This window comes from Nomascus leucogenys, chromosome 5 (genome assembly GCF_006542625.1).
Source record: "Nomascus leucogenys isolate Asia chromosome 5, Asia_NLE_v1, whole genome shotgun sequence".
Classification (NCBI taxonomy): domain Eukaryota; kingdom Metazoa; phylum Chordata; class Mammalia; order Primates; family Hylobatidae; genus Nomascus; species Nomascus leucogenys.
In genome coordinates, this window is record NC_044385.1 from 38,978,521 (window position 1) to 38,991,184 (window position 12,664).

At 40.5% G+C, this 12,664-nt stretch overlaps 1 protein-coding gene across 3 annotated transcripts in view; it reads left to right on the plus strand.

The window, feature by feature from the left end:
- The window catches only part of FGGY (FGGY carbohydrate kinase domain containing), a 445,679-nt gene that overhangs the window by 201,580 nt on the left and 231,435 nt on the right, over positions 1-12,664 (plus strand). For all 3 annotated transcript variants that reach the window (XM_030812917.1, XM_003265147.4, XM_030812918.1), the window contains exon 7: positions 10,863-10,991. In XM_030812917.1, coding sequence (XP_030668777.1) covers positions 10,863-10,991 — 129 coding nt within the window. The remainder of the gene's footprint in view (positions 1-10,862; positions 10,992-12,664) is intronic.

Here is a 12,664-nt window from a genome sequence, read left to right on the forward strand (position 1 = left end):
AGCTAAACTATTTTCATGTATTTCCCAAGTTTTCCTTTTCCTAGAAGTGGGGTAACTCTCCATGGTAGAACTGTTTGCATGGGTCTTGAAAGCATTGGACATCTTAACAGTCAGGTATTTTGCTGACAAAATAATGAATTTTCCTTTTGAAACAAGCATTTTGTTCTTAAAATAACTCTAAAGAGAACACCTTCTGCACTTCTAAAGCATTTTCCTCTGAAGGCATGCCATGGAGACATGACCATAGGGAGAAACTTTTTGTGCTAGAAAACTGAATTCCACCACTGTGAATTTTTTAACAGCTTTCCCAGGTTCTGCAGTTTGCTCTCATGACCCCAAAAGCATATATCTCCACATGCTGTAACATCAAGGATCTCTCCTCAAGCTTTGTAAGCTCAGCCAGAATGAGCTGAGTACCCTCTGTGTGTCAGGCGATGTCCAATACACTGGGAATAGGGAGTCATAATAACCATAATTTTATCTGACTTTTGTCTAGCATATGTCATGTGGCAGACAACATGCTAAAAATGCTTATTTGCATTATCTTGCTTGATTCTCATAACCACTCTGGGAGAAAAATAACATTATTATAGCCTTTTTACAGGTGAGGAAACCGTTGCAGGGAAGTTAAATCACTTGCCCAAGGTCACAAGCCCTGTGAGTGATAAAGCCACCACTTCCATCCAAGCCTGTCCACCCCCTAACCTGAACTCCCAAGTGCTATGCTAAACCACCTGCCTCTTATGGATATATTATCTACAAAAAGAGCTCTGCCCTCAAGGTGATTATAATCTAAATTAGAAGAGGGAAGCACAAGGGAAAAAGCCATTATGTTGAACAGAATGATGTAATTCCAAAAAACATGCTGTGGGATTGTAGAGGAAAGAGTGATTAATTATGATCTACCCAGGGAGGGCTTTTTGCATGTGGCCTTAGGCTAGGTGAGAACAAAATAGGGCACTGGCAATTAGCTAGAGAATTGGGTCACTGTGGATGCCAAAGTGGATGATGATTTCAAGCTAAAAAGACTATACTTTATGCTCTGAATAGTTCAGAATTGGCCACCCACACCCCTGGAATCTGTTGAATTTTTGCCAACTCCCTTGTTCTCTTTGTGACTTACTGCCCTGGCTTAGATGAGCTTCCTACTCCAGGTGGGGGAAGATGCAGGATGGTGCTGCCATAGCAGGGAGTGCTGGCAACGTGGAAGAAGCCTTCCTTGAGTCTGGAGCTCTGGATTCAATCTAGACTCTGCTCCCACAACTGGTTGACTCCAGGGAAGCCGCCTCCTTCTCTGGGTTCAGTTTTCTCTACTGTAAAATGTATACACTGAAGTCGATGGTCTGTATGGGCCATTCGAAATCCCGTGTCTCTGTTTTTGGAACAGAGAAGGAATCAGAGGAGAGGAGTGGAAGAAGCTAAAAGATTCAGCATGTTCGGATTTCATGACTCTTGTGGTTTTGTTCCTAGACAGGACCTACCAGGGGAGCCTCCTGCAAATGAGGTGGTCTTCCTTTTCTACTCATCACATTCTATGCCTGCCCTCTCTAACCTACATGGTATAGTAGGAAGACGCCATACCATCGAGTCAGAGAATCTTGGGCTGAAATCTTGACCATGTCCCATTACATAGTGACTTTGGACAAATTATGTAATCTTTCTGTGCTTGTGTTTCTACAACTGTAAAATAATAGGTTGCAATACCATAGACTCTTCATGTAGAGAATCTAATTCTATTCCTATAAAATCTAATTCTAATACCATTGGTTTGGTGTTAGCAATGAAGGTGATAGCAACTGAAAAGTAAGAAGAGCAGTGACTAAAAGCTCATAGGTTTTGATAAATGGGCACTATTACTATTATAATATTTATTGTGTTAAAATACAAATTATGTACAGCACCCCTCTCAACACTGACCTACAATAGTTACCAGTTGCTTGTTGGACTTCTTGAACCAGACTTGACCAGGCAAAGAGAATTTGAGAACCTCTATTTCACTAAAAAGGTGGTATCTACAATATCTTGCCACTGTAGCATCTGCTATGTGTAATGAGATGCTTGGGCCTGCTGGTGGTCACCTATTTTCTAGGTATACACATTGGCTTTTGTGGTGTTATATATATATTATATATATATATAAATATATATATAATGTATAAATATATATATACATGATATAGATATAATTAAATATGTTATATTTAATTAAAATAAATATAATTTTAAATTAAATATATAATAAGGACCATGAGAGTTAGCAGGAATCATGGGTGAAAAAAATATATATAATAACACCACAAATGCATATATATGTTATAACATATATATATATATAAAAGTTTTTGCCCATGATTCCTGGTTAACTCCCATAGCCCTTGTTATAACATTAGAGCACTTGAGGCCTCAGGCAACAGTCTGTCTCAGGGACCCCCCTCTGGTCCTTCTTCACCTGCCCAAGGTAGGATGCTAATTTGATTATGGATCAGAAGACCCTCATTCCAGAGAGGGTCCTGCCCCATAGCCAAGTGGAAAGAATGCTACACAGAAAGGCCAAGAAAAGTCTGAGCAGATAGTCCTTGCTGGGTTTAGATCATGTGCTTTTGGTCCAATCATATTTTTACGTGGTTATCAATCATGCCTGTGTAAAAAAGCCCCCATAAAAACCCAAGAGTACAGGGTTTGGAGAGCTTTTTGATTGCTGAACACATGGATGTTCCTGGAGGGTGGAGTGCCCAGGGAAGGCATGGAAGTTCTGCGCTCCTTCCCCCTTACCTTGCCATGTGCATCTGTTCATCTGTATCCTTTGTAGTAGTATTTATAATAAACCAATAAATGTGTTTCCCTGAGTTATGTGAGCTGCTCTAGCAAATTAATCAAACCCAAAGACGGGGTTGTGAGAACCCCAACTTGAAGCCAGTAGTTCAGAAGTTGTGGAAGGTTGGACTTGCCACTGGTGTCTGGGGCGTGGGGTTGGGGGCATTCTTGGGGACTGAGCCTTCAATCTGTGAGATCTGATGCAATCTCCAAGTAGATAATGTCAGAATTGAACTAAAGACATCCAGCTGGCATCTGCTACAGAATTAAGTGCTTGCTTGGTGGTTGGGAGAGACTCCTACACATTTAGTCACAGAAGTCACCTTCTATGTGGATGATTGCTGTGGTGTAAGACCAGAGGAAAAACATGATTTCAGAGTTTTTCCCTAAACAGCCTTGACATACTCCATTGTAATAAGATAGATGAAAGTGTATTACTGGTGGGATTATGTTAGAAAACATATTTCTTGTCCCAGTAGCATTCAAGATCAAGAGTTAAACTTAATACAGTCTCTTCTCTGTACTCTCCCAATTGATATTCAGCTTCCTGTGTGAGTGTATGTTTAATGTTTTTGTCTAAATTGATTGATCTTTGTCTTATGATCTCTTGTCTTAAAAAAACTAAGTTCAGCTAAATGAACATTGCTGAGAACTTATGTTCTAGACACTGCTGGACGTTGTGCTGAGGGGAAATGAATACAGAGATAAATAAAATAATTTGAACTATTTTCTGTCTAGTGGGAAAGAGAGATCGAGGTATAAATAGGGGAAAAAATAAAACACAACATAAGGGTCATAATTTTTAAGTTGGATTAAAAATATGTGTGTGTTTCTTTATTAAACACCTCTTATAGGCTAGACTATAGGGCCGGGGATATAACATTATATAAAACTCAGTCCAAATTGCATAGGTGTCTACAAGATGTAATAATTACAAGATGGAATAAGAAGAGGTATTGGATGGGAATAGTGTCTACTAGAAAGTAAGCTCCTTGAGCACAGGGGCCTTATCTATCTTGTTCCTTAATGCACTTTTAGCATTTGAACAGTGCTTGGCTCGTATCAGGTACTCATTAAACATTTCTGTAGTAAGTGATGAGGCTATCATAAAGTTTTGTTTCCCCACCCCTAAACCAGATTGTAGGTTCAGTCTGAAAGGACTCCAGGACCCTCTCTGCTGGTAAGACATGGTGCCACTTTGTACTCTCCCAGCCAATCTGATTGGCCTCTTCACTTTGGCAAAACTGAGCTGGGGGCTGGTCCCCCAGTGCCAAGCACAGAGGAAGCAGGGTCACATGCCACCCATGCCCAAAGCTCTTTCTGACATTTCCATGGGCCTGGAACCAACTCTCCTCCTGGGTTTCATCTCATTATATGTGGGAAGACAAAAGAACACTGAACCTTCCAGTTAATTCAGCACCCCGCCCCCACTTACCCCTTCCTGGAGAGGATAACAGTTCTGTTGACCATTATAATGCATTTTCTGTCTCCCAGCAGTCCACATAGTCATTAATTTCTGCTGCTGACATCAGGAAAGAGGATTATGTGTGTGTCTGAAACTGTTCCCAAAGTGCTCATTAGTCATAGATAATTGAAAAACTGGTAGGGGAAGATTTGGTGTAATAGGAGCCCCCGCCTGTGAAGAGGGACTGCAACCACCAGATAATTGTAGATTCCAGCTTTTGACCAGTCAGACTGAATCTGCCCATCCAAATGGGAATTCAGCAGACTTGAGCCTAAGAGCTCTCAGAGTGATAGTGTTTTTACATACCCAGGTGAGGGCCTGTACACTGAGACAGAGACAGCCTAATCAAGAGAATAGGTGAGCTGCCCTTGAGTCTCTTTCCTGCCTTCAGACTGTGGAGCAGCGTTTGGAAAAAGTGTCCAGTATTCTCCTTTATTTTGTTTTTATTTCAACGTAAGATTGTTTTGATCACAAAAGACATACAAGGTCGTGGGATATAAGAAACACAAACATTAGAGAAGGGTACCCTACACTGGATCCCAACCCATGCTGTGACAAAATTCTAGGATTTTTCTGGAAGTTTATGTGCTTACATTTTTATATCCTTTTCTTTAAAAAAAAAAAAATCACATGATCATACTCAGAACACTATTCTGCATCTTGCCATTTTTTCTGAATTTATCTTAGAGTTCCAAATATATACCTCAATTCAAGTTCATTCATTTAATGGCAAGGTGGGATTCTGACCAGATTTAAGGGGGAAAAAACATCTTTTAAAATATTATACAAGAGACTAGGCATGGTGACTTATGCCTGTAATCCCAGCATTTTGGGAGGCCAAGGTGGGTGGATCACTTGAGGTCAGGAGTTCAAGACCAGCCTGGCCAACATGGCGAAACCCTGTCTCTCCTAAAAATACAAAAATTAGCCAGCTGTGCTGGCGTGTGCCTATAGTCCCAGCAACTTGGGAAGCCGAGGCATTTGAATCGCTTGAACCCAGGAGGCAGAGGTTGTAGTGAGCTGAGATTGTGCCACTGCACTCCATTCTGGGCAACAGAGCAAGACTCTGTCTCAAAAAAAAATTACACAAGAAATGTAGACCAATTAGAAATTAGAGGAAAAAAGAAAAAAAGGAAAGAAAAAAGAAATCACTCATAATTCCTCCACCCAGAGAAAACCTATTTTCTGTATTTTTTTCCCCTAGGAATGTATTTTTACAAATAGTTCATCTACTTTCATTGTTGTTGTTCTTACAGCTGTTAAGAGAAAACCTTTAGGCAAATTAAATTTAACAGTTCAACTGTGCAAAGAATGATTCACGAATTGGGCAGGTCCCCAGCCAGAATAGGTTCAGAGAGACTTTTGCTCAGCCACATGGTTGAAGAGAAATTATGGACAGAAAAAGGGAAGTGAGGTACAGAAAATGGAAGTGAAGTACAGAAACAGCTGGATTGGGTACAGCTCTGCATCAGCCTTATTTGAACAGAGTTTGAACAGTTGGCCGCCTGTGGGTGGTTGAAGTATGTCTTCTGTGATTGGCTGAGACTCAGCTTCTAGTTACAAGAGTAGGTTATAGTGTGTTTACAAATCCAGTTAGGTTACAGTCACTGTGTATGAAGAAACCTTTAGGCTGAAGTTACAAACAGACACCTTTAAGTTAAACTTAATTTAACAAAAGGAAGTTATATACTGCATAATGTTTTGCAGCCTCTATTTTTCACTTGGTTTGACTGTTTTAAAGATAAAAATTATTCCCCAAGCTTTTCTTTACACTGTGTATTTATCTTCTTTTTTATTTTTTTAATTTTTTTGAGACGGAGTCTCGTTCTTGTTGCCCAGGATGGAGTGCAGTGGCGCAATCTCGGCTTACTGCAACCTCCACCTTCCTGGGTTCAAGTGATTCTCCTGCCTCAGCCTCCCAAGCAGCTGGGATTACAGGCAACTGCAACCACACTCGGCTAATTTTTTTTTTTTTTTTTTGTATTTTTAGTAGAGACAGGGTTTCACCATGTTGGCCAGGCTGGTCTCAAACTCCTGACTTTGTGATCTGCCTGCCTCGACCTCCCAAAGTGCTGGGGATTACAGGCCTGAGCAACCACGCCCGGCCACGTTTATCTTCTTAAAAACCCAATCTGAGCACTTACAGTCGTGCCCCTCTGGGCAATTCCTTCTTGCCTGGCCATGCCTGAAGCCCTCCACTGCCTCTTGTCCCGGTCGGTTCCAGTTCTGTATTCCTCCTTGTCCCCCTTTTTGCTACATACTAAATGCCTCAAACATACCATGCCCCTCAGGGCTCCCTACAGTAAACTCAATTTTGCTCTGCTGTTATCCCTTTCCCCAGAGCATGCCAGCACTGAAACCACCAATCTCCAACTTGCCTTTCCACACAGGCTTGAAAGTCATCTTCACCTTGAAGACTGTATTCACTCTACTAGCCACCCTAACTGGACCCTCCACAGTTCTCTGGAAACACCATGTTCACATTTAACCTTTCTAGCATTTTCTACATGGCCCTAAAAGTCTTAGTTTTTCATCATCTTTGTCCCAAACCACAATATGAGACCTCACCACCTAGATCTTAGCACATGGTAGATGGAAATCTATGCAGGCAATCATTAGTTCTATTGTTTCTGAAATGTTTGTTAAAATGCATGAATGAATGGTTGAATGAAGCCTAGAAAGAACTGCAAATGCTCAGGCAGTGAAGTCTTGATTTCTGGGAAAAGCAATGCTGTGAATAATTTAATTTTATGGTGAAAGAAAAGCCAGACAAGGATTATACTGGGAAAAGTTGTCAGGAGGCACTAATGTTTGCCTCTGACAGCTCTAGTGCCCTCAGTGTACCTCTGGCTGATAGAGTGTGATTTTGAAGGGGTGATTTCTCAGGGATTCTCACCTGTTTCTATCATCCTGTCTCATGCCAAGCTGTTTCATTTTGGTCTCTAAATAAACAAAGCTCCTTCCTGCTTGGAGTCCAGATAGCCTATTCCTGAAGGCTGTGGTTCCAAATGAAAGATGGGATATTTGTCCTTGTATTTATTTATTTTCATCCCTAACCACTGGATTGAGGAGAAGGCTGGTTCACTGCTATCGGTTGGGTTTTCCAGAAGCAAAGGCTGAGACAGATTTGGGGGGATAAGGTGTTTATTAGGGATGGTCAGCTGTGAAAGAAGGAAGAGAGAGAAGGACTGGGTAGACGGAAAAGAGCTGAACTGAGGTGCATTCCTGCAGCACCTTGGTGAACTCAGCAGAATCTCTGGAGTGGGTGGTGTCCATCACAGCCCTTCTGCCTCTGCTTTGCTAAGTCACCAGGTGCTGGCTGTCCTGGGAGGTGCATCACCTTGGGAAGGCGGCTCTCTGCAACTGAGGCAGGCCCTGGAGCATCTGGCATCTGTCTGCCGACTTTACTCCATCCTTAAGGGGGAGTTTGAGCCATGGTATCTCAGTCTCTACCATGCTTCCTATATCCATGCAACCACTGTGACCTGTTATTTCTTATTCCATGGAATCTCTTCTTGTCTGCCTCTGTTTCTACATCTCCGTTACCAATATCTCAGTGAAGATCCTTATATTCTCTCTCTTTCTTTGATTACTGAAATAGATTCACACTGTTTTCCCTAGCCCCAGTCTGTCCTCTGCTATAATACTGCCAGAGAGTGCTTAAAAAAAAACACAAGTTTAATCGCTTTCCTCCTGGCTTAATGCTCCTGTAGTGGTTTACAGTGGGCTTCATGATTAAGTTCAAACACTTAAGTATGGATTACAAGGCCCTGCATCCACTGCCCATATCTGCTTCCCCAACCTCCTCTGTCCTTCAACACCCACCCCCTACCAGTTCACACCCCAGCCTATGTTCCAATTTACCTAGCCCTTTTGATAGTTCCCTTAGGGCCCCCTTCTCCCTTTTTTCCTGTCCTTGCTCAAGATGCGTCCTCTGCTGATGAAGCTCCCTGTGGTCCTATAGCCTATGATTAGACCCAGATCTCCTGTCTGCATGCCCAGGACTCTCTCTGCCTTGCAGTGGTCTGCAGCCTCATGTTCTGAGCCTAGAGGACATAGAATCAAATTAAGCTCCTTTACCAGCTAAGGTTTCTTCTTAAATTACTGTAGAGAAAACTTGGAAGAGTGCCCCACCCTGCTAATCCTGTCTGGAACCTTTTTTATAAAAATTACACCTTTTATGTTTGTGGAGATTGGGGGTGAAGGTGGAAGAGAATTTCCATTTTGACCTTCCTATGAAAACCATTTTTAAGAAATCTCAATTTAGTAGGCAAGATTTCTAAACGGTGCTCCTTTTTCTTTTCCTTTTCGCTTTTTTTTTTTTTTAAAAATACATAATGCTTGTTCTAAAAAAACTTCTCTTGATCTCTTCATCCATTCGGAAGCCATTTTTAAACAGCATTTACTCCAAAACGTAATGTAATGAATAAGAGCAGAGGTTTGGGTATCAGTCAGAGTAGAACCCATGGCCTGTCTTCAGCTCTTAGGCTGTCACTAGGGAGTTTATTTTTCTTCTATAAACCACAATTTTCCCATCTGTCTGTGAAATGGGGGTAGTATGGGTACTATTGTACCCTTCAAAGAGGGTTAATATGAAAATGAAATGAGAAAATGCATGCTGTGTCCTTAGTGCAGTCCCTAGCATGAAAGTGCTCAGCAAACTGGAGTGCAGTCTCTCCTGTGTTAGATACTAGCCATAGTGACATAATTAAGATATTGTCCAGAACCGTATTATACAAAGCCAAGGGCACTGCTCTTTTCCAGGTTTCTGCTACTTTGGCATTCAAAACAGACTAAGATTTTCCTGTTCTCTGCCCCATCCTTTGAGCATCTTAAACTTATCCTCCAGACCATCAGTGTCCAATAGAAATATAATATGAGCCACATATGTAATTTTAAATTTTTTAGTAGCCATGCTAAAGAAAGTGACACTAATTTTTAATGTATCTTATTTAACTTAGTATATTCAGATTATTATTTTAGCATGGAATTGATATAAAAATTATTGAGATATTTTACATTCGTTTTTCCAGATGAAATCTTTGACATCTGGTGTGTATTTTCCGCTTAACACCTCTCAATTCAGACGCTAGATTTTTGTTGGAAATACTTGATTTAGATTTCTTGAATTAATATAGAAAAAGTAGATTTGCATACCCAAGTTGTTCCAAACATACTTGAAAGTTTTTCAGTAACTGAATTCAATATCAGTTTTTAAGTTGAAGTTAAAACTAAATAAAATGAAGAATTTAGTCCCTGAGTTACTCTAGCCATACTTTAAGTGCTCAGTCCACATGTGACTAGTGGCTGCCATATTGGACAGCAGAGTTCTTCTAGAAGTCACTGCAGAGGTTTCAGTCTTCCTCTTCTTAGCTAAACTTATTTTCATATTCAATTATAGATAGAAGCTCTTTACTTAAAATGGATAAAAATGGTGTTGTCTAGGTGCTTTGGTTCCATTTAGAGGAGGTTGGTTAAGCTGTTCACTCTCTGACCCCTCTCCCAACCTCCACCCTCACCTCTACCCCCAGAGGTCCTGGAGCACCTCTGCCCAGTCCTTGAGCTCCATGGAACAATTAACAAGTGGCCTCTTAGCACTCAAAAATTGCTGATCATGCACCCAGATTCTATCCTGGGACTCAAAGGGGTCTTAATATATCTATGAGTCAACTCCTAGCCCGTCCCTGCAGTGCAGAAATACTATAGAATTCCTTGGGGGATGAGAGAGGGCTCAGGCTCTGTTTAACACCTAGGAGCAGATGGATCATTTCATTCTATTCTGTCTTACGTGGTTCTCTGGGTTCTTATCTTGTCTTCCTAACTAGGTTGGGGGCAAGGACTGCTTTTTACAGCCCCACAGCACCCACACAAAGCAAGACAATCACTTCTTAACTGAAGGCCTGACTGATTGAAGAATTCAAGGTCACTTGAAAAATCAGGGTCACTGCATTGCACAACTCTAAAGAACATTCAAATTGTATTATATGGTTGTGCAAGTGGCAGCCTTGTAAAATTTGCAAAGGTTTAGACGAGTGTTTTTTCCAGCTGAGAAAAACTTTTTAACAAACTATTTGTTGATACAAAGTACACCTTTTTCCCCTTATCCTCTGCCAGGAAGCAACTGCAAGAGTAAGTTTTCTTGACTTAGGAATATATGTTCATTAGACAGGGTGTATGGATGTGTGAACATGTGGGTTCACATGCGTTTAAGTAGGTTAGTAGATCTACTGTGTTAGGAAGCCCATTTGGAATGGTTTGAGCATTTAAACCTTGTATTTAAGAGGCTACTGTGTTTATATTCCTTTTGAAATTTCCCATTTTCAGAATCTTTGTCTGGTTTGAATGATGCTTTAGAGCTCCTTGTTTGTAAAGCTCCCCAGAGCATGACCCATAGATACCAAGCACGTACACCAAAGTCACTGGATGAGCAAAGGGACTCTTGATGACTTGCATGGTTTTTATCTTTGCAAATGCAGAGGAGGGAGGAGAGAGCAAAGAGTTTCTCTTAAAAAAAAAAAAAACCCTCTGTTTACTTTTGTGTTTTTCAAACTGATGGTGTTTGTTTTTTCTCATGTCTACCCAGGAAACCAAGTGCTACCTCCTGGAGCTTCTCTTGGAAATGGGCTCACACCAGAGGCCGCAAGAGACCTTGGCCTTCTCCCTGGGATTGCGGTCGCAGCTTCACTCATTGATGCCCATGCAGGAGGACTAGGTAATCTCTTATTTGTTGCCTACAGCCAAAACCGTATTCAAATGGAATATTCCCTAGAACCGAAGACACTCCTTTTCTGTTTTTAAAGCAAAGGTCAAGGACTTTGGTGTTTCAGGATATAATAATGAAAAGCCTTTTTACAGTTAGGCATTTGGATAGAATTACAGAACTTTTCATTAATGATAAGATTTATTTATAATTGTATTAATTTATACATGACAATAGAAAAAATGTATTTGAATAACTTTCTGCATAGTTCTTTTGTTTACCGAAAATTCAAAAAAGATATGTTAATTCTTGCCACACTTAGCTCTACTGTACTACAAAACCCTTATAAGTCTCATAGATTTATTTTGATAATATATTTGGCTTATGTCCTGTATCCAGTTCCTTGGTTGTAGTCTTGATTTTATCTTCTACATAACTCTCAGGCCTTTCATTCATGTATTCATTTGTTCATTCACAAAACACCCGTTGAACACTTAAAACCATGTCCAGGCATGGTGCTAGGAGACAGTGAACTTAAAACAAAACCAAATAAAACCAAGGTCTCTTCCCCAGTTTTTAATGGGAAAGCACACAGGGAAACAAAGAATTACAGTAAAGAATGATGACTTCCTCATCCTTATTGCAGGTTGTGTGTGTTTTTTGCAGGGGAAGTTGTTCTGGTTCTCAGCATCTCTCATCTCAACTATAGCCATATATTTTTTTCCTAGCCTTTCATTCTAACAATGTTTTGTTTTAAACTATGGTTTATAATTCATGAGATCAATTTAGCAGGACATGACCACTGAATTTGCACAACAGAATGGAACAGAATTGAATAGAACAAAGTGGAAAACATCAGAGTACGTTTCACAAAGTAAGGGAAGGCACTGCTTTGTGGAGCTGTGTTTCCATTCTATGTGTGTATACTTTCAGACACTTCCATCAAATCTGCCCCTACTCTGCCCATGCATTTACACCTCTGTGACTTGGCACACATGTTCTTTGTCCAGAATGATTGGTGCTCCACTTCTCCAGCTGGCTAACTCCTCCTCTAACTGCAGGACCAATATCAGATGCTTTCTGCTCTGCATAGCCTTCCATGAAACACTCAGGTGTATTTAGAAATTCTCTAAATTATGTTTTTTTTCAGCAAACTATTTGAAGAAATGATCATATTGCATTGCAATTTCTAATATATCTGCTTGTCGTTTCCATTAGAGTGTGAACTCCTTGAGAGCAGGAACATTATGTTATCTGTCCTGTATCCTTCATGCCAAGCCCTGTGTCTGGTTCCTATAGCTGCTTATAAGTTTATTAAATGAATAGTCACATTAAGGCAAGAATAAGGTGAGATGGCTTTAAACAGTAGAGTGAAGATTAATCTGTTTTCTTATGCAACGGATTATTAGATGATGCCTTGTTCTACATACTACATGGACTTCCAGAGTAGGATCGCTCTCATCAATCTATGGACATGTCTGTCCTGTTCATCTCTCTGTCCTCAGGATCTAAAACAGTGCGTAAGAATTAGTAAACAACTCGTAATATATGTAGGTTGGTTGAACGCTATGTAACATAGTTCTGAATACAGGCAAGGTTGTTTCTCTCCAATTACTTTTCATTGTGAGCAATGTGTGCTTTTGATTGGAATGTTAAGATTTTGGTTTTTACGTACAAGCGCAGAG